This window comes from Chelonia mydas, chromosome 1, assembly GCF_015237465.2.
Source record: "Chelonia mydas isolate rCheMyd1 chromosome 1, rCheMyd1.pri.v2, whole genome shotgun sequence".
In the NCBI taxonomy this organism is placed as follows: Eukaryota; Metazoa; Chordata; order Testudines; family Cheloniidae; genus Chelonia; species Chelonia mydas.
Genome location: NC_057849.1, coordinates 255288997 through 255314916, shown reverse-complemented (window position 1 = coordinate 255314916; position 25920 = coordinate 255288997). Strand labels below are relative to the sequence as shown.

Here is a 25920-nt window from a genome sequence, read left to right as displayed (position 1 = left end):
ACTAGCAGCTTTTTGGTTTGTTTAATGAAAGCTGAAATTCTGTGAACTCTGAGTATGTTGCGCAGGTTCCACAAATGGATCAAGCGGGCCAAGGGTTTGACAGTTCTGTCTTGGATGGATATTTTTCTAGGCTCCCTCACTTCCCCACATCGTGGTAGCAGTTCTTCCAGATGAGACTGCTCTTTGCAAACTGGTAGCACTGCTTTCTAGCCTGCCAGAGGGATGTGAAGCACTTCCATCTCACTCCATGGAAGTTGGGCTGACAGCAGCTCAATGGGCAATCTGTGGCACCAAGCCCAGCCTCTGGGACCTCCTTGGGATTCCAGCACTGTTGGAGCAGGAAAACTTCCAGGGCCACCTGACTGCCAAGTTTATCTCCATGATGACCCACTGAGGGGAAACCCTGTTAAAAGGAACACCTTGGCTGTTCTCAGCTCCACTCTGAGCCTGTCTGGTAGTGGTGTCGCCCTGTCGGTTCTCGTCAGCCTTGTTAGTGCAGAAGGCCTCTTCAGCGCGCAACTATCCTTCCCCTCCCCTCTCTTGTACTGGGCTGTTCTCAGACAGGCGTCTGCTGTATCCGTCTGTATCAGTCATGTGTATCTTGAGCACTCAAGGTACATCTACACTGCAATAAAAGACCTGTGGCACAGATGCAGCTTACTCAGGCTGTGGGGCTAAAAACTGCAGTGTAGTCATTTGGGTTGGAGCCCAGGCTCTGAGACCCACCCCCCCCTTGTGGAGTTTCAGAGCCCGGGCTCCAGCCTGAGCCCAAATGTCTACACTGCAATTTTTAGCCCCGCAGCCTGAGTGCCATTAGTCTAAATCAGTTGACTTGGCCTCTGAGACTTGATGCTGTGGATTTTGTGTTGCATTGTAGATACCCTCAGAGGCCACAGCGGTGGGTGTGGTCTAAAAGCCTGGGCAGACACTTATCTCCACAGTAGGGTATTATGCAGAGGTTCTTTCCCGACTTGTGCCCAGTGACCTTCATGATGTCTGGGTCATGCATCCTCAGTGCATTTCCCATATGTCTTAATGCTTTCTTCCCCAGGAAGTGCCTAAAAACAAAGTATGTGGTTTGGATTGCAGGGAAATAGTTAAACAATCCCTGGACTGGAGGGAGAGGAAGCACAGATTTGTTGTATACCAATTAGCTTGACCTTTTTCAGTTCTCATCTTGGTGACTCACCCACTGGCTTGTGTTGGGTTTTTTATCTCCTTGAAGTCTTATGACCACTAGCAAATTGTGTCTTACCAACAGCAACCTTCCTTTTGGTTTTGCCTTCCTTCTACCCGCCTCAGCACCTTGCAAAACTCTTACCTGGTCTATTTTAGGGAGACTCCAGTGAAAATTTTAGGGTCTTCCCCCTTCCCCCCACCTCTGACCGGTTTGAAGTTCAGCTTCGTCTCTCTCACCAAAGTTAAATGTTCTTACTGTGAGGTTTGGGGTGGGAGGGAATTGTGAGGGGGTGGAGGTTCAGAGGCCATGCTCAGTCCTGGGACACCTGATGGAGCAGACAGAACTGCTCTCAAGTCCTAGAGAGCCTCCAGGGCGATTCTCCCTTCCAGATTGACTCTAAGCTCGTGCGAGTGAAAGCAGAATTAATCTAACCTAGCTAGGCATGTAGACAGCCCTCGTCACTGTGGTATCTGAAACCACCTTACTCAGTTTCATTTGCTGAGATATCCCTTTCTAAGAAGAGTCTGGAGTTGCTTCCTCTTTTCTCCCATCTAAGGTGACCACCTGCATTGCAAGCAGACAGAGAATATGGTGATGAAAAATATGGACCAGAGTCCTTTCTTCCCCTCCCTGCCCATATCCCAGGACACATTTTGTTCATTATACAGAATCGTGTGTGTACCATGTCCCAGGGTAGGATCATGTGTGGTTATCACCTGGAAACGTGCATTTTTATCTGATCAGACGTTTCTCAGTAGCTCCTCATTGGACTTGGTCACGGAACGTTAGGCCCCAGTTAAGGACCTTCACTTAAAATACAGGATGGGTGGTCTCCCTGCCTCTAGTGCAACCCAGCCTCTGAACTGACTCTGTCAGTGAGCAGTCTCTTGCCACCTCCAGCCTGGGGGTGGGCTTCATCTGTCGTGGTGGAGGAAGGGCAGCCAGATGGATGCACCCAATCTGACTCTTTCTCACCTTCTGCTCCTGGAGAACTGCAGTTAAGGACCAGTGGGACCAGTGTAATTGTTAGGACTGGAACCACACTATGCTGTTGAACTGCTCTGATGGTGACTGATGTATGGTATTGGTTGCCTCTGGATCAAAGCCTGTGTGTATGTATGTGGCACTTGTTCTCTCTCCTTCTCCATCTCATTCCTCTTTCCCTTAGGCCACCCTGCAGTTCTGTGTCGTGAAGCCCCTTATGGCAATCAGCACCGTCATCCTCCAGGCCTTTGGCAAGTACCGGGATGGTGACTTCGAGTAAGCAAACTGTTTATCATCATGGGATTTCTTCAGCAAGCAAGCCTGTCCCATGCCTGACGTTCCATGCGTTTGTGAAGGAAAGAGTCTGGCTGCCTTGGGGTCTGAGTGACTGCACGGGGTCATGGTGGGGCGAGGGGATGTGTGGAGAAAGGGGGTTCTTGGGCTGTGCATGAGAAGAGGGAGGGCAGCGTGGAGGGGAAAAGAGGCATTTGAGGGTGGAGCAGATGAGTTTCTTGTTACCTCAGGGAAGGGAGTTGAGTGGGGGTGGGGGTGCCAGATGGGAGAGGAAGGTTGTACCCTTGTCTCAAAGAGGCGAGGGATGGAGGATATTTGTGAACTGCAGAGGGTTTGTGTTTCCTCTCATTTCAGTGTCACCCGCGGCTACCTCTATGTGACGATCATCTACAATATTTCAGTCAGCCTGGCGCTCTACGCCCTCTTCCTCTTCTACTTTGCCACACGCGAGCTGCTCAGCCCCTACAGCCCTGTTCTCAAGTTCTTCATGGTCAAGTCCGTCATCTTCCTGTCCTTCTGGCAAGGTGAGGCACCTCCTCTCCCTACCCTGCAGATCTCATTAGAGAGGCCCCCCGGGAAGTAAAAGCTGATGGAACAATTGTTGAGTAGCCACCGAGTCTCTCTTGTGGTCCTTTAGTGTGTTGTTGCTCGTCCCAGGAGAAACTCTCTCCCTCTTTGTCATCTTTGTACCTCCGCCACTGTCTTTGACACACACCTGCCTCACAAACCAGCTGCTTGTTTCATGGTGGCCTTGGGCAACTCTCCCAGTGGCAAGATGCAGCTGGCATGAGTTCATTTGCATATTGCAATTGTATTGTTTAAAGTGACAAACCTGAAATCATGGGTCTCCTTTAAAGATTATCAACAATCTTCAGTCACAAGCTCATATACCTTTTTGCTAAATGACACATCAACTGAAACACATGTCATATAGCTTCAGAACCCCCAGTGGATCAGGGCAAGATACATAGAAACAAGGAGATACTCCATCAGAACAAACTAATAGTCTGTGTAGTCTACTATATTGCTATGGCATTAGCAACGTTGTCACATGCTACAGAGAAAGCAGAAAACTCAATTCATATACTTGTGCGATTCATTTATATGTTGTCATTAGAAAAATATATCTATTTAAGTGCTATCTGTGCTCAGGTTTGTTGCTATTTAATTTCACGAGGTGCTGCTTTTCTTTTGTACTACAAAACAGGATGAATGGGAGCATCCAGCTAACTTCCTGTAGCAGTCATTTTGTTAAACAAGTTTGCCTGGACATGTGCACAGACAACTGGCGATGCTTATTCTGTGGGGAGTTGTGAGGTCAGCTTTTTTTTTTTTCCCCCTCACTTTTGTTTGAATCTGTTGCCCTGCTCAGGGATGCTGCTGGCTATTCTTGAGAAGTGTGGTGCCATTCCCAAGATCCACTCAGCCAATGTGTCTGTGGGCGAAGGTACTGTGGCCGCCGGCTACCAGGACTTCATCATCTGCGTGGAGATGTTCTTCGCAGCCCTCGCCCTGCGCCATGCCTTCACCTACAAGGTCTATGCAGACAAGCGTCTTGACGCACAAGGTATAGGAGCCAGCCTCCCTGGGAGGGCATGCATACACTTTGGTGTCAAGGAGGGGGCGGCAATCAATACCCTAGCTGTTTTTTTGGGTCCTAGGCTCTGGATACTCAGGAAAGTGTTCTCTCCCCAGTTACCTTTGCACAGACACAGTGTGCAAGGGCCCTACTGGGCAGAACATAATTTGATCTTCAGTGTTTCCTTTTCAATTCCCCAGTACTCCACCCAGGACTGCTCGCTGCAGACTTCAGGGCTGTAAGAATTAGTCTCCTGTCAGAGGATGGCATAGTGGCCTCTTTCCTGTGTTCCTGTGCGGGAACTCCACATGGTCAGGTTGGGCAGCAGACACAAGGGAGTCGGGGGAGAGGTCTGAGGAAGCTCCTGTTTCCCTCAGACTGAGGGAGATGGAAGTGTGTGCCCTTGGCATGAGGGGGGGATCTTCCTGCAGAGACATTCTGAGGACAGAGGGGTCAGAGACCCAGCTCTTGGGAAGAGGAAGGACATCAGCAGAGGGACTTGGAAGCTGGCCAGTAAAGAGAGGATGGTCTTGTGCCCACTGCTGTACCAGTCTGTCATGGTGTTTTTTCCCTCCCTCCCTAAATAAAGGGGTGTGGCTTCCTTCCCTTTAGAGATGGGATCCGCATCATGCACAGATGGCATGCAAAGGTCGTGGCATGACCACTCCATCCCAGCAAGCCTAGAGGCTCTGGTAGGACAGGTCACTCCAACAATAGGGGGGCTTGGGGGGGAAATTAGAGGGGTCCTGCCCTTCCGCAGCTATAGAGCCTGCATGTGTTAAATGAATGGTTAAATTCCTACCCAGCACTGTGGGGATGTTTTGGTGGCGGGTCTGAGAATAACTTGCTTGTTCAGCCTGTTATTTCCCATCTTTCTATCTCTCTCTCTCTTTTTCCTTTCTCTCTTTCTCTCCCTTGCTTTGGCTACTGGTTTCTGATGCAGCCGTTCCATCGTATGGGCCATACGGTAGGTGCCGTGGTCTCTGTGTATTCTTCAATCACTCTTATCCGGGATACTGCTCAGACTGGTTTCCCACCCCTCTCCACCAATATCCTAACCCTTCCCTATGAAGCACTAGCTGACAGATTCCTGCTGCCATCCCGTGTGTGGAACTTGCCTTCCTCAATGCAGCTTCTTGAGAGTTCCTGTACCCAGGGCCATCCCTAGCCATTTTGGTGCCCTAAGCAGCCCCTCCGTGGGGGGACTGTGTGGGGACCCAGGCCTCCGCAGGGGGGCAGAAGCAGGCTTGGGGGGGCAGGGAGGAAACCACCCCCCAGTACGAGCCAGCGTAGCATAGCAGATTGGGGCCAGGTCTCCCCACTTCCTGCCGCCTGGTGATTTCAGGGCAGGCCTGACCCTGCACTCACGGGGCAGTGGGAATGGAGTGACCCGGCCCCAGCCCGCTCAACTCTGTTCCCCCGGCTCCCAGGCTTGGGGGGCAGGGGAAACTGCCCCCCCCCCCCAGCACTCACCGGAGACGCAGCTGGGAGCCAGCGGCACAGAAGGGGCAGGGGCTGGGTCGCTCCTCCACTTACTGCTGCCCGGTGAGTGCAGGGCGCCTGACCCCTGCTGCAGTCCTCAGGGGAAGGGCTGGAGTGGGGGCAGAGCAGGGGCAGGAAGAGGCAAGGCAGGGGTGGGGGCTTTGGGGAAGGGATGGAGTGGGGGTGGGGCTGGGGCAGAGCAGGGATGGGAAGAGGCAGGGCTGGGACGGAGCAGGGACGGGGGCCATGGGGAAGAGGAGGATCAGTGGTTGGAACAGCACGCAGCTGTGTAGGACACCAGGAAATGTGGTGCCCCAAATTTCCTGGTGCCCTACGCAGCTGCGTACTTTGCGTATGGGTAGAAACGGCCCTGCCTGTATCGTAGGTCACCTAACAGGGCAGTGGCATAACTTCATAGCCTGGAGTGCCTTTGGTGGGGCTAGCAGGTTGAGAGTCTTATCAGTCACGTTGAAACACTTAATTGTTTTAGGTCTAGCTAAAACCATGGGCCCTGTGAAGAATGCCACGTGCTCTGTACACAGGTCTAAGGGTGGGAGTGGGGCTGTGTATATTGAAGCAATCAGCCTCACGTGTGAGACACTGTCCCCCTTTTAATGCCAAAAATAAGCAGCATGCCTTGGTGGTTTGGGGAATTCATCCTTTGAGGCAGGGAGCAAATTCAGAAGCTCATGTGGGTGCTGATGCCCCTGGCAGTTCAGAGAGGAATGGGATTAGTAGCATTCCAAGATAGGATTCAGCCACCTTCACTGTGTACCTATCTGTCTTGCACCCTGTAATTTCCCCACATAGCTCAGGCCTGACTGACTCCCAGATGGAGCTGGCCCAGCTGCAGCTTCCCTCACTGCTGCTGTGTGACACACACATATCCCTAGCTCCATGCAGAGGGCCCTTCTCTGTTGCTTTCTCCCTCCCTTCCTTCCCATCTCCCTTCTCCTTGTAAACATTTTCTGCCTCCCATCAGAGCGGTGAACCCTTAGTCCTGTCTGCAGCCACTAATAAATGCAAGCCCCATATCTCCCCCGAATTCCTAGAACCTTCCTCTTGCTCTTTTGTGCCGTCTCCAAGTCCCTTACAGAAATGCTTCTCAATCTGTGCCTTGCAATCACACCCCCCATACCAGCCAGGGTGAGGATGCCAGGTAGGATTGTCAGCAATTTGTATGTAGCCCATTCCTACTGCATGTCTCCAGTCTGCTGTTTTGAAGTGGAATTGCTTGGCCAGTTGTGACCAGTCCTCTTCCAAATGCTGGGGGCATGCCCCTGAAAGCTTGTACCATTTTTACGGCACTTCTTTTGAAGCCACTTGAAGACAGCCTGTGCAAAAGGTGCTAGGGTGTCTGGGACTGTGGGTCACTGTGTGAAAATTCCCTTCTCTGATGTTTAAGGCTTTGTTTTTCTCACTGCACTCTCCCATCTTGCCCGGCAGGTCGCTGCGCCCCCATGAAGAGCATCTCCAGCAGCCTCAAGGAGACCATGAACCCTCATGACATCGTCCAAGACGCCATCCACAACTTCTCCCCCGCCTACCAGCAGTACACCCAGCAGTCAACTCTGGAGCACGGCCCTCCCTGGCGTAACGGCAGCCACATCATCTCGCGCTCCCACAGCTGCTCGGGTGCCCGGGACAATGAGAAGACCCTCCTGCTGAGCTCCGATGACGAGTTCTAAGAGAGGCCCCCTCCCCGGGGTTCCTCCCTGAGGCCAATGGCTGTAACCACCCCAGCGCAGCCTGGAACCTTCCTTCTATTTATTGAACCAGAATCAGAGGTCATGTCACTTCCTGAATGGTGCTCAGTGCAGAATGGGGCACTTCCCCACTTCCCAGTAGCTTTTGTGGGTGTGAGTGTCATGACTGGGGGTGAGGGGGGGTGTTGGCTGGGATTTCATCCTCACAAACCATTTTCTAAAGCAAAGATCAACTGGACTAGGTTTTTTCCCCTTCACAAATAAGTGTTTAAAAAGCACCAAACACACGTGGCGAAGGGGGAGCAGAGCCCTAGGAAAGAGTGGACCCTGTTTTCATTTTCTTTTTTGTGGAGTGGGGGAGGGGTGTAGGAAAAACTCCAGGAAGTGAGGTCATATCCTCCCACCACTGGGCAAGCTTTGTGGAACATGATTGGCTGGAATAAGAAGTGGCCAAAAAAGCTTCTTTCTAGCTGAACAACGACATTACTTTGTGCTCCATTTTTCTGTAGTGGTGGATGAGGACACAACCTGCCCCCCTTGTTCCCCTCTCTACCAGCTCCTCAATATTAATTTCTCTGTACCCTTTGGGCAGCATGATAGAGAGACACCTGTACGAATTCCTGATGACCGTATCAGACCATCAGTCCAATCTGCTTCTCTGTTCTCTATGGCCACTGTTGGAGGCCTCAGAAGGGAACCCCCTCCCATCCCCCAGTGCACCTGATTATGCAATATTGTACTTTAGAGGTGTGGGGGGAGAGAGAAATTTCCTCCTGACCCCAGCTGGTGATCAAGTAAGTCCTGCAGGGTGGGCTGATTTGAACCATTTTTTCCCTTTGTGGGTGAGGGGTTCTACGATCGCATGGATGGTCAAGCTTTCCGTCTCTCTCTCCTGCATTATAGAAGCAGGATTCCTCCTTGGAGTGTCTGGCTGTCCCTCCTAGTGAGTCTTAGCACCAGCCATACTCAGTAACTGAAGTTAAATACTTGTGGTTAGAAGTTAATCTAATATATTCATTTGCAGAATTCTGGCCCTTCATTTCCTCCTCTTGGATTTCTGTGCAGTGGGGACATTTTAACTCTGAACAGTCTCTCTCTTAGATACCCCATCTCTTCTTTCCAGAGCTGTATCTTCCAGTTAAATTCCAGAACATGCACCTTCCCCACTCTTCTTACAGGTAGCCTTCTGCCAATCTTGTCCATTGATTTGCCTTGTGAATTGAAGGCATGTTGCTGCTAGGATGGGATGTTAAATACTCCCTCCTCATCTTCCTCTTTGTTGTTCAGGGCTTAACTGGACTGGTTGGAGTTGTTTACACACTGCGGCCAGTCTGTCATGCATCTGGGTTTCCCATGATCCCTCAGGGTGGAGCTGCTACTGCACACGCTATAATCCTTGTCGTAACTGATGCAGTAAAGGCTTGAGCCAAAGGACATTGAAGTCAATGAGATTCTTTCCATTAACTTCAGTGGGCTGTGACTCTGGCCTTAAAGGTCCAGCAGAGTGAGGAGAAAAAGTCCCCCGGAAGAGCCAAAAATCTTGCCAGGCACCAAGAAATGCATCTTATTGGACTTCCCTGCTGCTGTGGTTACATGTGCCTGCATTAAAACAGCCCACCGAAAGGGAACTGAAACCAGGAGGTTAACATTAAGCTGCTGCTTTTCTCCCAGCTGGGCCTCTGTTCATTCCTTCCGCTATCGCTAGGACCAGTTCTAAGCTGCTATTATGGCTTGAGGCCCCTTGGCTAGTTGGGGTCAGCAAGCACCCGCTCTGTTATGGTGTGTCTAGCCCCTCAGCTGGAGAGGCCTGATGGGAGGAACTAGGGCTTGACTTCTTTTGCATGTGGCTTCCCTTTCTCGTCTGTGCCTTAATTTTCACACACAAAGACCCCAGCAGCAGCACCCTCGGAAACGACCAATTCAGAGGCCTGTCTGGTTGGGGGAGAATGGATGCAGGCTGGAGGCGAGCCTGTTTCTCCTTGGGATGTCAATGCAGGGGTGGTTTGCGCTCCCCTTTTTGCTATTGAGAATATGCTAGAGGAGAGGTGGGCCTGTTCAGTGCAACACCTTCCGCTCCCCTACCACAAAGCTGCCAAAGGGCCTGGGGACAATGTGGGGTGGGTGGGTTCTCTGAGGGGGTGGGAGATGGGAACAGGAGGTCTAAAAGCAAATGGGCTTCTGTAACTACTAGGTTCCCCTCAACTTTAGTCCCATGCAATATAGTGTGCTGCTTTTTTTTTTTTTTTTTTTAAATCAGTCATTGCTAAACTGAAACAAAACACCACTAATTATCAGGCCTTTCTCCACCTGCAATCCTACAGTGACGCAGGGCTGAAGTTCACACAGGCCTTCTTTCTAACGACCTTCACTTCACAGCCACCCCTCATCTCTCTCCTTACTTATATTAACTCTTTTTTGGGCGCACACATCCCCGCCTCTGTTTCTGCGGGGCTGTCCGGTCCCTCTGTTTCCAGCTGCCACATGTCCCCAGCCCCCCATCCCACTTTAATTTATTTGTGGTGAGTCTCCTGATGTCCATCCCTTGGGTGGAGGGAAGTGGCTGAAGTTTGGAGTGGCCTGGGGCGGTGCCCTTGACCCTGAGATGTTCCAGCTTTGGGAACGGGTGGTTTTTTATTTTGTTTTATTTTAAAGCGGATGCTGCATATGCTGTGTTTAGGATCTGGATATTCTTGAAGCTTCCTGTGCTTAGTGGTTTAAAGTATAACCCTTTTGGGACTAGCCGCCTTTGGAAAAACCAAGGAATTTGGTACACAATTGAGCCGCCTCACAACCAGCTGCCATATATCTGTTTTTAGCACCATACGAAAACCTCTCTGCAAAGCTTGCTGCTCTCCTTCAAGATGGGCAAGTGCCGGAACGTGACAATGACTGGCTGGCTAATAAGAAACAGTACTCAATAAAACTCAGTGCTGGAGGTCTAGGCTAATTGGCCCAGTGATCACATGTATCCAGCTAATGGTAGCCCAGAACCCTAGCACCCAGGACAGCCCCACCAGTAGGCCCTCAATGCTGCCCTCTCCCTCTCCTGCTCTCTCTCCCCTTCCCTTTTTTACCATGTAACATACCCATGGGATTTGTTTATTATTTTTCCATATAGAGTAGTTCTTTGTATATAAATGACTGGGGGGAAAATGTATGATAAATAAGACAGAGTCACCTAGTTTTGTACTTATCGTGTATAACTGATGTGAGCTCAGCAACAAGCCGCTCTCTATTTTGGTCTTTGTGATGTTATAATACTCTGCAGAAACAAGCAAATACAATGACAAATAAAAATATATAGATAATATAGATTGTACTTAAACTGCCTCTGCCTCATGGTGTGTGGAATCACCCTTCCGTCCCCCCCACTTCCCCCCTTCATTCCCTGCCCTGATCTTGTGACCTCTTTTTGCCCCTCGCAGCGGCCTGAGCCACTCAGGCCATGTCTACGCTCCTGCTTTTGTCGGTGTAACTTGTGTTGCTCTGGGGTTGTGAAAAAACCACACCCCGGGTGACATAAGTTACACTGGCAGAAGCACCGGTGTGAACAGTGCTATGGTGACAGGAGAGCTGCTCCCACCAATATAGCTACCACCACTCATGGAGGTGATTTTATTATGTCAACAGGAGAGCTCTCTCCTGCCGGCATAGAGCAGCTACACGAGCAATCTTACAGTGGCACAGCTGCAGGGGTACAGCTGTAAGCTCTCTGATGTAGACATGGCCTCAGTCAGTAGTTCCTATCCTGTCAGTCTCTTTCGTAAGACAAAAGCTCTTCACCACTCTCTGCATCCATCCATCTCCACTTCCTCCTGGCAGCACCCAGATGTGATGGGGATGTGTGTGTGTCTAAACACAAGTGCTGAAGAGTAGCGGTACCTCAGCAAGCTGAGCACAGGGCTGGATGGTAGAAGACCTGCTTTCTATTCCTGGCTCTGCCACTGGGACTGGTGTTTCCTTGGGCAAATCATTTGGAATAGAAATGGACCCTAATTTTGGGTGCCCAATGTGAGACAGGTGGAATCTGATTTTCAGATATCCTGAGCACCCACAGGTCCTATTTAAGGCATTGGGGGCTGCAGGAGGTCAGCCCTTCTGAGAATCATGCTGCCAGACCTGGCTCCCAAAATTAGTGAACATGTCGGCATGGATTTGTCAAGAACAAATCATGTCAAACCAACCTAATAATTTTCTTTGACAGGGTAATGAGCCTTGTGGATAGGGGGGAAGTGGTAGATGTGGTATATCTTGACTTTAGTAAGGCTTTTGGTACTGTCTCGCATGACCTCATAAACAAACTAGGGAAATACAACCTAGATGAGGCTTACTATAAGGTGGGTGCAAGCTGGAAGGGCTTATCGAGTGGGGTCCTGCAGGGATTGGTCCTGGGTCCACTTCTGTTCAATATCTTCATCAGTGATTTAGATAATGGCATAGAGAGTACACTTAACAAGTTTGCAGCCAATACCAAGCTGGGAGGGGTTGCAAGTGCTTTGAGGATAGGATTGAAATTCAAAATGATCTGGACAAACTGGAGAAATGGTCTGAAGTAAATAGGATGAAATTCAATAAGGACAAATGCAAAGTACTGCACTTAGGAAGGAGCTATCAGTTGCACACGTACAAAATGGGGAATGACTGCCTAGGAAGGAGTACTGCAGAAAGGGATCTGGCGGTCATAGTGGACTACAAGCTAAATATGAGTGAACAGTGTAACGCTGTTGCAAAAAAAAGTAAACATCATTCTGGGATGTATTAGCAGGAGTGTTGTAAGCAAGACATGAGAAGTAATTATTTTGCTGTACTCCACACTGATTAGGCTTCAATTGGAGTTTTGTGTCCAAGGAAAGATGTGGACAAGTTGGAGAAGGTCCAGAGAGGAGCAACAAAAATGGTTAAAGGTCTAGAAAACATGACCTATGAGGGAAGATTGAAAAAACTGGGTTTGTTTAGTCTGGAGAGGAGAAGACTGAGAGGGGACATGATAACAGTTTTCAAGTACGTAAAAGGTTGTTACAAGGAGGAGGGTGAAAAATTGTTCTTCTTAACCTCTGAGGATAGGACAAGAAGCAATGGGCTTAAATTGGAGCAAGAGTGGTTTAGTTTGGACATTAGGAAAAACTTCCTAACTGTCAGGGTGGTTAAGCACTGGAATAAATTGCCTAGGGAGACTGTGAAATCTCTGTCATTGGAGATTTTTAAGAGCAGGTTAGACAAACGCCTGTCAGGGATGGTCTAGAATACAGCATCTTACTGTCCTCAGGCGGGTGGCTGCTGTCAAATTGCTTATGTACCAAGGGCTCCATCGTGCGTTCAAGTCACTGGGCCCTATGGGGGGCAGTGCAGAGCTGCAGCACTGTCCCAGAGGTAGCAGTGAGCTGGATTACACTCCAGGGAGGCTGGCACAGTGGGGGGTCAGATCCATGGCCCTGCCTCCTCCTTACCCCCTGTGGGGTAATGTGTGTCTCTGGGGGAGGGGAGGATTGTGTGAAAGCCCCTTGTGAGGGGCATGCCAAGGGTGGGATCTTTGGGCGGCACCCAGCTTTCTGTGCTATACCAGAGGCCAGACCTCTCTTTGCCCTTGAGATGCGTATGACTAGTGCAGATACATGGTCCAATCCCTACAGCCATTTTCACATACAGCCAAAGTCTGCACTCAGGCACATCCTTGTAGATAAGGACTGATCCCCATGCACTTACACCAGATATGCACTCATATAACTGCGAGCAGAATTTGGCCCTTAATTAAATTCAGGTACCAAGCAACATTAGGTGTAGTTATTAAATTAATCCTCTGTAACTGTGGCTTCACAGGAGTAACAATACTTCAGCTCTAACCTGCCTCTCCCTTTTCATTAACCTTATGAAATACTATCTCTAGCCTGCATGGTCTGTAAGGTGTCACAAACAGCTGACTGATTCCTTCTGCAGGTCTTTTCTGCATTAAAAACCAAATCAAACCTAATGGGAATATTTTCTAATTGTGTATAAGTATGAGGAGATTAGGTATGAATCGCTCAGTTTCTCTGTGTTGCTTGCAATATATTTAATGGTGACTTCATAGAATCATAGACTTTAAGGTCAGAAGGGACCATTATGATCGTCTAGTCTGACCTCCTGCACAATGCAGGCCACAGAATCTCACCCACCCACTCCTGTGAGAAACCTCTAACCTATGTCTGAGCTATTGAAGTCCTCAAATCATGGTTTCTCTAGATAGTACTTCTAGTCCTGCCATGAGTGCAGGGGACTGGATTAGATGACCTCTCGAGAGCCCTTCCAGTCCTACACTTCTATGTGGAAACGTAGGCCTTAACCTTCCTATGCCTCCATTTCCCTGTTCGTACAATGGATGATAATGCAAAATGCTTTGAGATTATCTGTTTATGGGGAAAGGGAAATATAAGTGCAACATATTACAGTAGGTTAACTGAGTTTAGTTTAAAATCCTATGCACTCTGGTTATAGGCTTACTGATGTATTTTTGCCATGCGCTTCTAGCCAGCATGAAATTGGTGATAAATGTGGTAGCTGGGTTACAGGGGGCCCCCCTCTCTACTTCGTATGGACGCATCCCCAAAGAAACAAGATGCTACTTATTGGAGCAGCCCCAACAAATAGTGAGACTACACTAGAGGAGGGATCCTGGTAGGCTGGTGGGGTCTGAGAACATGAATTCTGGCAGGAGTGCACTAGAGGCTGCTGCAGTAGGAAGCAGATGGAGACTGGATGTCAAATGCAGAACAGGTGTATGGATTCAACATTGCCTGGAGGCTGGGAACTTACCTGTGCACATTGCAAAGCTCTGTAGTAATCCATCCCACCTGGGCTCTGGCAAGCAAAAGTCATCACATGTTTGTCCATGTAGGTTAAGAGGATCCTTGTTTTCCTGTGGTGATGGCAGCTCTGTGGAATGTGGAGCAGGTGGGACCTACTGCCAAGCAGTCATTGACCTCTAGGTAACATTCCTGGAATTCCACCGTGGACCTGCTTTTCCTGCTGCATGCTGCATTCCTGCCACAGGGGCCTCCTAGCTCCTTGTAGGTTCCCCATCAGGAAGGGCCCTCTCCCATCCCCACCCCCGACCCTTTAGTCAATTAGTAAGGCAGTGTAGTCTCCTGGCTGCAAGACTCCTGTGTAGGCAGCAGAATGGACCCCACAGTGTTTCCCTCCCTGCAGCCCCCATGACTCCATGTACACCAGCCAATGGTCTTAGTATCCAGATCCTTCCACCTCAAAAACTACTCAGAGTTGTTGCGACCTGCTTGTATTTTCCAGAGGCTACCTAGCTGCAATCAGGCTCCAGCCCATCCCTAGCAGGATGAGAGCCCTGGCAGTCCTTGGCACTAATTGCCCCCTTCATTGGCACAATCAGCAGGAAGGCAAGGGCACTGAATGGGGCAAGGAGACCAAATTGTCGTCTTGCCCCTAGGGGTGGCTGCTGCAGGACAGGGCTGAGTAGGGTTACCACTTTTAAATTAAAAAAGGCACCCCACCCCCACCCACACACAAAAGGCAAGCCTGCCGCAACCCCAATCCCCAAGGCAACTCTGCAACATGCCCTCATCCCGCTTCAGCTACCACTTACAGTGTGTAGAGCAGTGGTTCTTAACTTATTTATCATTGTGGGCCGCTGGACCTCAGGTTGAGAACCACAGTGCACCCCTCCCCTCACAGGTGGACCCCTATGCCCAGCACCTCCCGCCCAGAGACCCCTCCACAGACTGGGGCCTGGAGTGGAGCCCTGGGCACGGTGGCAGGGACCCAGTCCCTCTCTGTGGGGCCGGGTGGCAGGCTGGACCTTGACCCCACAGGGCCAGGCAGCAGCCCCAACCCTGTGGGGCAGCGCCCAGACCCAGCAGGGCTGCCTGGCAGCTCTGGACCTCAAACTGTACAGGGTCGGGCGGCAGCCCCAGACCTTGGACACCCTGGGACGGCTGGCAGCCCTGGACCCCTGCCACGCTGGGCGATCAGGCAGCTGGGAACCCAGACCTACCACACAGCTGGGCCGCAGCATTGAGCTAATTGGGCCACACGGGTTGAGAACCGCTGGTCTAGAGAGATTGATTACATACCAGTCTCCTCACTCTCGTGTGACTCAAACCCTCTCTCGCACACACATGCGGTGTGCTTGCATGTTGATGGGCAGACAGCTGCTGTATTTTCACCAGTTTTGATCTGTTATGACCTAAACTGCAGAAGTGGGAACACTGCCACATCTTTAGCCAGACACAGAAACTTTTAACATTAGCTATCCCAGTGTATTGCAATGATAATGCAAATCTTTAGACCCACATTAAAAAAAAAAAAAAAGGACAGATTAAATTATTTTTCTGGGAAATGGCAAATCCATAAAAAAAAAAAAATGACCAGGCTGGTTGAATACCAGCCAGGTGGTAACCTTAGGGCTGAGACATGTTGTCTAGGCATTGTGTGCATTTGTGTTGCTGCCTCCATGTTGGACCTGTCCTGTGTATAAAAGTGAAGTCCACCCTGAGGCCAGTCACTCTGACTCCTGCCACTAGGATCCACATTCACTAGTATCTACAACCCAAGTGTTTTAAAAGACCTCAGGCCCCCAAATCATGTGATTGCACAGAACCCGAGTTCTTCTTATTCACCTTCTAGGTTCTGAGCACTTTGGGTGCAGCTGGTTCATGCACCAAACCTTTTCTGGCCAACTGGCAGGGCTAGTAACTTACTTCTTTAATGAAAATGATATTTTCCACGCAAGCTCTTGACTCCAGCAAGCGGGACTTTGCAAAAAACAGCCAACTGAGAGCACCACAAGAGTTGGCAATACTTATTCAGTTTGATAAGCCCAGAGATCTGTTTTACAGCTTAATAAACTCACACCCTCGCTGTGGAAAAAAACTTGCTTTATTTGTAAAGTTACAAAATACAGAGGAGTCGGGTAGATCACTTACTGTACGTCAGAAAATAAATACCTTTTTTTTGCTCTATATAAGTATAAGATAAAATGTGATTTGCATATATAAAATATAAAGTACGGCTCTGTACCAACATCCTGGCTGTGCCGAGAGGCAGAATGGCAAAGAGGACGTGAAAATAACTTACATTCGTGCAATAAATAAACCAAAGGTGGGGAAGGGGAAGGGAGAGGCTAACCATTGAACCTCTCAAAAAGTACACTGAGGCGGGGAGGGGAAAGTTTGGCCACACCTCTCTGGAGCTGGCTGCGGCACTGTGGTGGGTGGCAGTGCAAGCTGCAGGGCCCACCAACCCAATGTGGGGGAAATGAAGGGGTTAATTACCTAACCTAGCAGATGCCGGAATGGCGACTGCCCGGCATTACCTTTACTGACCTCTATGCTGTCTGTGTTTATTTATGAATCCGCCTCCCTCCTGTGCCCAAACTCCTATTTGAATGATACTGGAAAAGGTGCCCGTGACTGGTAGGGAGCGGGGAACTATCCCCCGCTCCCTGAGCCACCACCTGGGCTCTCCACCTTCCCGCTTTCCCTCAGCTAAGGGGTTGAGCCAGCCTGGTTCCGGGGAAAGGGCACCGAACTGGGAGTCAGGAGACCTGGCTTGTCAATTCCCAGGCGTGCCCGCAACCTGCTGGGTAACGTTGGGCTAGTCACTTCACCTGTGTGCCTCTGCTTCTCCCTCCCTTCCCTCCCCCCCACCAGAGGGTACGCTCTTGGGGGCAGGAGCCCGCTCTCCCTCTGTTTGTACAGTGCCTAGCACAACAGGGTGCCAGTCTCGGTGGGGATGTCCAGGTGCTACTGTCATGTAACTAGTAATTTTATCTCCACTACAGCTGTGTTTATTTCCTTCCTGCTGGCCTTTTGAAGAGTCCCACCATGCCATGGAGGAAATGTCACCATTGGAAGGAAAGGGTGTGAGCATGTGTGTAAACAGAGATAAAAGGACACTGCTCTCCTCCCCCTGTCTCTCTCCCCCCACCCCTAAAATTCCATCTTTAAAGCTAAAGAATCAAATGTGAGCGGCCAACCCATTTCAACTGGTTACTGGCTCCATCTGCCTTTTCAGGCTGTGCTGGTTTTTGTATGAATGGAGCCCGCCCAGCAAAAACCAGATTGATCCTACAACTTCCTTCTGCGTGGCTTATCTCTGCAGCTCATTTGGCAATTGTGCCAGCTCCCAATTACGTAACCAGGACTGAAACGCGCTGTGCCTCCTTTGTTCTTTTCAGGTCTTCTAAATGCTGCGGTCACAAAACGTGATTGACACAGTCTCTCCTCCCTCCTGTATTTCAAACCTAGTGCTGCTGCTACTTCTCTATCCAACTGCCTCACTTGCTTTGTTCCTCTTTCTAGTGTCTCTACTCTCCCTCTCTTTCCTTCTCTCTCTCTCTCTCTCTCGCCCTCTTTTTTTCCCATCCTGGTCTCTCTCTCAAAACCCACTTCCTTGCCATGCAGGAGATCTTGGAAATTTAGCCCCACTGCTAAACTTAAATTCACCCCTGCAGCTGAGTCTTTGTATTTCTAGTGTGCTCATCACCCTGATGTCTAGCCCAGAGCTGAGTTGTAATGGCCAGGAGCTGAGCCAGTCCTGACATGTGCTACACAGAGCCTGTTGTCTCTCCATCACGCACAGGCTTGTCCTCTCTTTTTCCCCCGCTCTCCATTAAACTGCAACCTCTCTTTCCCCCAGCACTACCCTAGCTCCCCTTAATGCCCAATCCCTGGAGGACAGGCTTAACGCAGCTAGCAGACCCTCTGCGATTTGCTCTCAATAGCAGTTGTTTCGGGGCCTTCCTGAAAAGGTGTGGGGAGGAGATCCAGGGGTTTCTGTAGCAGCTTGGGGAAGTGAAGACCCCCGGAATGCAACTGACAAGGGGGCAGGGAGGGTTGCAGTTTATCTCCCTCGCGGGAGGCCACAACAGAAAATCTGAAATAGAGGGGCCAGAGTTAGGGAAAAAGGGCAGCAGGGTTTTGGCAACTCCTGGCTATTCTCTGGATGGGTATCCCATCCCCTGCTCTGTGCTTGACAAAGCAGAACAGGTCCTTTGCCTGCCTCCTGATTCTCTCCCCCTGCACAATCTCACAGATCTTGGCATCAGTGGGAGCTGTACCCCTACCAATAACAAATGGGAGCAGTCTCTGAGCCCCTTGTGTAAATACGGGGGGAAGAGGCACCGATGAGCAGGAGTAGCTAAGAGGAAACTTTTTATAACAGTACATAATTGGTCGGGGAGGAAATATTTAAGCTAGGAGATTCCTGTCGGCATATTTTCACCCAGCTTGCCAAGTTATGGTGGGGGGCTGAACTACTGCTTGGTTCAAGGAAGATGGGAGCAGTGGGGAGAAATCGAGGGACCACTTGTTTTAAGGTCTTCAAGTCAATTCTGTCTCCTGCAGGGATTGTGGGAGAAGCCAGGGCAGCTGCTGTCCATTCTGGGTAAAGAGCTGGGCCCAGCCATGGAGGAAGGATGCAGTTCGTGGAGGGGTTGGGTGGGCACTAGGAGTATGTGGCCTGGTTGGTGCCAGATTTGACGATGGTGATGACGCTGGCGGTGGCCACCTTGGCGGCAGAGCCATGGGCAGCGACTGTGCGGGCAAAGCCCTGCAGCGCCTCGTACTTGCCCCGCAGGGCGTCCAGCTCCAGGCGCATGGCAGCGTTCTCGCGGGCCAGCTTGTCCACCTCCCGCTCCAGCTCCGTCTTCTGCTTCTGCAGCTCCTCCTTCTGGCAGACCCGCTTGACCCGGCAGCTGGCCGCGTAACCGCGGTTCTTCAGCGTGCGCCGGCGCTGCTTCAGCCGCGCCACCTCCTCCTTGGAGAGGCCCCGCAGGTGGTGATTCAGTTCCCGCACTGACAGCCCCATCAGCTCCTCGTCCGACAGGTGGGGCGTGTTCTCCCCCAGCTCGCGCTTGATCTGGCCACGAGAGGACAGCGGGTGAGCAAAGAGTGCGTTGGAGAGAGGGGGAGGGGTGGGGGAACAGAAGAGAGTACAAGGTGGGCAGGGGTGCTGGAAGGGGGGACAAGGGGGCCATGGCCCATCACTTCCATTTTTACTGTCTGTAAGGGTGAGTGATGGGGGGAGGGGCAGAGAGGAGCGAACAGGGGGCTGAGGTCTTGGGGGGGAAGAGAGGCAGCGCAGGAGCGAGGCCTTGGGGGATGTCGCAGTGTGGGGACAGGGCTTTGGGGAGAAGGGGTGGCGTGAGGGCAGGGGCTCGGGGAGAAGGGGCAGCACGAGGGCGGGGTCTCAGGAAGAAGGGGCAAGGTGAGGGTGGGGCTTCAGGGAGAAGGGGCGGGGCATGGGCGGGGCTTTGGGGAGAAGGGGCGGCATGGGGGCAGGGCCTTGGGGAAGGGGTGGTGTGGGGGTCGGGGCCATGGTTCAGGTGCCAGTGTCCCCCCCACTTTTAGGGCCCTTCCACTGCTCCTGAGGGTAGAAGAGAGGAATGGAGGGAATGGGGATGGGGGAGCAGGGAGAGAGGAGGTGATGCTGGCTGTGCTCTTTGGTGCGAACTCACTCGTACCTTCAGGGCCTTGCTCGATAAACTGTCTGTAGACATTGTCTCCTGCAGTCGTGCTCCCCAAACGAGGACCCTGCAAACAAGCCAGAGGCAACATGTCACTTCCCTCCATCCCTGTTGGTTTCATGCCTCAGGCTCCGTTAGTAGGGAGAGGGAAGAAGACAGCCTGGCCCTACAAATTCCCCCCACATCCTTTCTTTGCTCCCCAGCATTTCTTGCCCCAGCCCCACAAGCCTGGAACATAAATCACTTGGTCCCTTCCCCAAGAAGGACATGTTCACGGGGGTGTGGGTGCATCCTCTGTCCCGCTAGAGAGATGGGGGTTAGGGAAGCGCAGAGACCCAGCACTGAATTAATCAGTTATTTCATTTTAAAAGCAAAACATTCCAAAATTCCTTCCTCTCCCTTATTTCCCCCAAATGACCAGCAGCAGCCAGAACCCAGGGCTCCCTCTGAGAGCCCCCACCCACCCACCAATGCAGGTTATAGACAGGTTCCCCTCTGCCCCACGCCATCCGTCCATGAAATAGATGGGCCCTGCCTTCACCAGAAACTGCGGGAGGGCAAGAAGTTTCCTGACTGACAGGAAACGTGGTAGGGAGGCAGCTGGTGGGAGTGTCATTGAAATGTCCCTGCCTGGAAAGGAGGGCTAAAGGGAAAGTAAAAGCAACACAGGCAGCAGGACCAGAGATCAGCAGGGAGGCCGGGGAAAGGGGTGTTTGGCTGGTAGGGTTGTGGCGTAATCCAGAAAACTGCCTGGGGACTCTGTTCTTCCAGGCCCCCCTCTCACCTGTAGGCACCTGGCCTGCCCTGTCTGGCTCAGTGGGCCCTGGAAGAGATTAAATTCCCTCCCTGGATCTCAGGTTGGGAAGGAGAGCTTTGCTGACAGATTGACAGAGTCCGACAGACGAGTGTAGGAGAGGGAGGGCCGGGGGCAAAGGCAAGAGGCAGATGGATGCAGGCAGGTTTGGGGGTCAGGGGCAGGCGTAAGAGAAGGGATCCACTGGGGGAGCTGTGTGTGTTGCTGTGGCACAGGCCCCCACAAAACTGAAGGGCAGCCCCACTAAAAGGTCAAGCACCAGGGCACCCAAGCCGGGGACCCAAAATCAATGTTTGAGTCTCGCCAGGAGGAGTGGGGGAGACCAGGTGGCCATTCAAAACTTACAAACTTGTCTAAAATACCCCAGTCCTGTGCCCTAGAGTTAGAGGATTTCAGAGGAGTCCCTGTCACAAGCAGCGCAAAGGGCTCTTTCAGCCTCCCCAGTCCCCCTCAAGAGCCATTCAGGGTGCATGTGTCTTTCTGAGCCGTCTTCCCCCACCCCCTGGGGACCGAGCTGGCAGAGGTGAGCCACGGGTCTTTCCCACGGACAGGCCAGCCACAGAGGGAAGGAGTCACTCGCTTTGTTCTGCTGAGACATGCCCAGACATGATACTCGACTGAGCCCACGACCTGGGCAAACCAGGCTCATGGAGAACACTCTCCACAAGGGCCCAGCACTGGAGGTGGTAGGGGACTGAGGCACGTCCCTTTCACTCCTGAATGCCAACCGGAGCCCTGGCAGCAAGCAGGACGTCACCCCAGGGGTTCATGTAGATGCCACAGGGGATGGAGGAGGCAGTTCTGAGCTAGGAACAACTGCCAGGGCACATCAGGAATGGGACAGCTCCCTCAGGGGCTGCTCTGACTGCCCTGTGGCAGGCAGGGACCTCTTCTGGGGACCAGAGTGAGACTGTGACACCCCCCCCCCCCTCCCCATGAGAATACAAATACAGGCGACTCCTGCCAACGCGCTCACGTAGGCCTGCATGTAGAAACACCATCCAGATTTCCACCTGGCTGAGCGGTATCATTCTCATTACCTGCCCTAAACTGCCGCAGAGTAGCCACCTTCCATCTCGGGGCGGGGGGGGGGTGGGGGCAGAGCGAGCCCTGTCTAGAAAGCATTTGGCATAGAAGGCACTAGAAATACGGACACTTTTTTTGTCCCACCTACATGCACGTGGGTCTAATACAGAACAAGGATGTGCCCAGATGTACCTGCACAATCATGCACAAGTTTGCCACCTGCCCTGCCTGTGAAACGTGAGCAGAGCCACGAAGCCAGGGGCTCTGACAAAGCCCATCCTCAAACACACACCGAAAGAAACGAAACAGTGTCAGAGCCAGGAATCACCTCATTTCATGGACACCCCATGCTTTCTGCCCCAGCCTCCCATGCTGGAGGCTGGCACAGAACAGGTAGGTGGCAAAGACTCCTATGCTCTGTGGCTGAGTGAATCACATGTCTGGAGAGTCCCAGAGGAGGAGGAGCAGGAGTGAGGGAGGCAGCAGGAGTGTGGGAGGGAGAAAAGCCATCTCACTGTGATTCAGCATAGAGAGCAGCAAGGTCACCAAGGCTATACATGCCCCCTTCTCGTAATTCTCCCCCTGCAGCAGGGTGGCAGGGAGGGAAAGGATTGCAAGGCTGAAATGTGACCATGATTATCATGAAACAGCAGCCATACAGCGCTGTGAATTCACCCAGCAAGACATGTTCTCTGTCCCAATGAGCTTCCAGTGTAAGCTAGACAGGACAGGGGCGACAGACCAGGTAAGCGAGGGTGTGAGGGCTAGTGATAAGAGAAAGAGGAGGTGGTGTTGGAAGAGGTGGCCTTGAAGGCAGAGAGAGGCTGCCTGATGGTTGAGAAGAGGCAGACTGCTCCAACCGCAGGGAGCAGAACAAGGGAAGGTGGAGAGACAAGAGCATGAGAAGGAGCCCTAAGGAAGAGAGGGTTGGGAGAAGTACAGGGAGTGAGGGAGAACGAAGGGGAAATAAGAGCAGAGTTGGAAGCAGGGAGTGGAGTATGCAGGGCCCCTAGATATGTGGGTGAGGAGCTGGCATCAGATACAATAAGAGACACACTAAAAATGGGGGTCATGGATGGGGTGACATGGTCAGAGCAACAGGAGAGGTGGACAGTGCAATATTTGATTGTCTGAAGGGGGCAGGCACTGTTAGAGGCAGAGGCCAAACTGTAAGAGGTTACAGTAACTAAGACAAAAAAAACAGAGCCTCATGTAACCTGAGTTCATTGCAGCTGAGTACGGAAATGCTCGTCCGGGCTCAGTCTGCCATCGTCACAAGTGAAAGGACTTCAGTTCAGATTCACAAGAATAGTCACTTGAGACGCGCAACTTGAGATGCCCACTGTCAGAGACAGGAGACTGTGGAGTTGGAGACGGGGTAGAACTTCCCTGATCTGGCGAAGATGGAATCAGAGACCAGGAGCAGGCCCCCACCCGTGGATATCAGAGTCTGTCCAGAGTCAGTCTTCTGCTACTTTAAGAAGCTTGGGTGAGATGTTAAAGCTAAGATACCTCATGCACAAATGTCAGGAAATTCAATTATCTGGGTACCCCAGTGGTCTTAACTCAGCTACATTGTGCCTCACACGCTAACGCAGAACATTAAACACCGTATTTAGCTCATCAGTGTTTTTCAGTCCCTGACTTTTCCCACATCTTGGAATGACTATAAATTACCTCCTGTCCGCCCTGCTTTAGGGGCGTGATTTCACACACACAAGGGACAGGGAATTCAGGCCTAGTCCTCCAAGGTACTTAGCTGCCAAACTCCCATGCTTCAATATTCATGGTTCCAGCAGCAACCCCACTTAGCTGGACGCTGCTCCCACTGAACTCAGGGGCAAAACTTCCATTGACTCCACTGGGAACAAGACTGGGCTCACTGTGTTGATTCATGCCCAGCATTGTCGCATGTAGCTCCACTGGTCTTAGAATAAGGCAATAAAAAATAAAAATAAAAAAGGTCCCCCCCTCTAGAGGAAAGGAGGTTTCCTAGGTAGCGTCTTCTCTTCCCTTACTACCATCTGGAGGTGGCGGGAGGGTTGTAATTCTGTGATTTGATGGGGAGAGAAGAGACCTGGCACCTAAAGGTGCCTCGATACCGTTGTGATGGATGTACTAGAAGTAGGCAGATAAGCTGGTTGACACTGCGTGGGAGGAGGTGGCAATGGTGGCAAATGTGTGGGGATGGGGTAAAACTATTGCGAGTAGCATCTAATTCTAGCAGTGATTCCCCATTGGGACAGTGCACTAGGCTGTCCTAGTAGGGGAAAACTGGACCTTTTCCCCTCACTCTGCACCAGGTTTTGAAGGGTGAGCAATAGCTGCACCTGAAGGGAGGCATCTGCCTGGAGAAACCTCCATTCGGTGTTGTGGGAGAGGGAGAATTCCAAAGGGAATCCCTCCCCAACCTACCTCAGTCGAGGCAGATCCCAGCAATGTTGATTATGTTGGGCGCTAAGCAGAGTCCCAAACACTGGAGGAGGATGGAGATACCAGTGTATGACCTGTGGGTGGTAGAAGGGGGTAGTGAGGTTCAGAAGAGGAACTAATGAGTGTAGTGAAGTGGGAGGGTGTGACTGCCTTAACTGCTATTTCCTTGCTTTTTATGGCTTGTATTAGCAGGATTCACAGCCTAGCAACCTTACCTCCAAGTATTTGTGTGGCATCTGATATAATAGTTGTCATGTGATAATGAGTCGCTTAATTCTAACATTGAACATGAAGTAAGTATTAACCCTAAGCTACTCTCTCTGCTTCCCTATAGAATTTCTGCCTCGAACTTTCCCCTGCCCTTCCTGCCTGGCTTCCTGCTAGAGATTTAAAGAAACAGTACTCACATATCCACACAAGTATGACCTATGCTTAATGTATACTCAGTGGTAGTCATTAAAAATGCAGCATTTGCCCACAAGTCATCACATGTTGGCATGTGTGACAGTGTCATTTCCCCCCTAGATACCCTTAGAATAAGAAATAAGCCTGGTACTTGTATGGCATCCGCTGGCAAATGTAACTAGTGCCTTTTATCCCTAGAATTCAAAGTGCTCTGTAAATTCATTTCCAAGCTATGCTGTTTACACAGGGATGATCACTTCGCCCGCCACTGAAATGCAGTCACCTCTGGGCTCAAACACAGCAGCTGCTCAACAGTGCACAGGAGTACTACACAATAATTCAGGACAGAAGGCAAACGAAGAACAATATCTATCCAACCGAAACCTCAAAGGGAATTTAGGGGCTAAATTTTGCAACTGTTGCATAGCTAACACTACCACTGAAGTCAATAGGAGCTCAAGATGAAGCAAAGAACACAAGATGGGGTCCTTGTGGTTTACCCCAGGTGGCATTTGGCTGTGATTGTGTATCTCTGAGGTACAAAAAAATGGGATATCTGGGATGATCCTGAGCCCATAAAACTGGACAGTGGGCAGTGTGTACTGAGCACCCATACCGATTTCCCAGGACAACTACCTTAAAAAAGGGATCATCTTGTGAAAACCTGGACAGATGGCAATCCTAGATTTGGCCAGGATAGAAGGGCTAAAACATCTCTAGTCTTATTAAATGTGCCAGCGGATTCTCAATAGATCAGGGCCTCAGTTGTACCTCTCTTTCACTCACACACATACATGCCCCACACACAGTTAATTTGCGCCATGAGTAACTTCTCTGTTATTGAGAGATTTCCTGCCTTCACAGCTGTCTAAGCTCAGCAATGGGTGTGTATAAAACAGACATGAATGCACACTCACAGAGACACTCTGTGCTTTTGAGCATTTTGAACACTCTGATCCTCTCCAGTGCACCTCTCCCCACACGCTTCTCTGAAGATAAACCCCTAATATCCCAACCTGATAAAACCATGTCCTTCACCAGCCACACTCTCACCCGCCTTGATTTCAGCTGACATCAACCCTCCCTTTAGCTGTACACACGCACTCCTAAAATAAACGCGCCACAGAGAAGAGCTGTATCATTCAGGCATTTTATCCTTCTCTGGGCACAAGGAAAACAAAAAGCCCCCACTGGTGAGATGCACACATACACAGCCAGGAACATAAACACACCACCCCAAGCTCTTTGAAGACTGTAAACATCCCTCCTATGGAGGGGTGGGAAAGAGATAAGCAGAGTTCTCACTTACTGCGTGTGTGCGTTGGTTCGAGTCTTTGTTGGTGCTCTCCTCCCTTCTTTATCCCCTTGGAGATCCTTTTTCTTTATGGTTTTGCTCTGTAACCTGCTTGTTTGAAGTTGTTGTCTGGCGAGGAGCTGGGCTCTGGGCTGAGATCTGCTGAGTTGTAATATGAGTTTCCTGGAATTACTCACTCACAGGATTCTTTTCATTCATAAAAACACAGTCATGCGATGACATCATTGTTT

The 25920-nt window shown here is 50.9% G+C and overlaps 2 protein-coding genes across 8 annotated transcripts in view; one reads left to right on the top strand and one right to left on the bottom strand.

The window, feature by feature from the left end:
• Window positions 1–10550, top strand: part of TMEM184B (transmembrane protein 184B) — a 40657-nt gene extending 30107 nt beyond the window's left edge. For 3 of the 6 annotated variants that reach the window (XM_037881455.2, XM_037881452.2, XM_043543309.1), the window contains 5 exons: window positions 2349–2440; window positions 2813–2982; window positions 3831–4025; window positions 4981–5004; window positions 6966–10550. In XM_037881455.2, coding sequence (XP_037737383.1) covers window positions 2349–2440; window positions 2813–2982; window positions 3831–4025; window positions 4981–5004; window positions 6966–7207 — 723 coding nt within the window. In that variant the 3' untranslated portion in view covers window positions 7208–10550. The remainder of the gene's footprint in view (window positions 1–2348; window positions 2441–2812; window positions 2983–3830; window positions 4026–4980; window positions 5005–6965) is intronic. The other 3 variants (XM_043543313.1, XM_037881460.2, XM_043543319.1) reach the window with 1 other exon arrangement.
• Window positions 10551–16090: 5540 nt separating this feature from the next.
• On the bottom strand, window positions 16091–25920 carry MAFF (MAF bZIP transcription factor F). 2 transcript variants are annotated; one of them, XM_043543292.1, is made up of 4 exons: window positions 25685–25903; window positions 23953–24044; window positions 19695–19764; window positions 16091–19090 (listed from the first exon to the last, which is right to left on the bottom strand). In XM_043543292.1, the coding sequence occupies exons 3-4, from the start codon at window positions 19728–19730 to the stop codon at window positions 18677–18679; spliced, it is 450 nt and encodes a 149-aa protein (XP_043399227.1). In that variant the 5' UTR covers window positions 19731–19764; window positions 23953–24044; window positions 25685–25903; the 3' UTR covers window positions 16091–18676. The 2 variants fall into 2 exon arrangements, with proteins under 2 accessions (XP_043399227.1, XP_007069160.1); XM_007069098.4 differs by lacking the exon at window positions 23953–24044 and having other exon boundaries at window positions 25685–25920.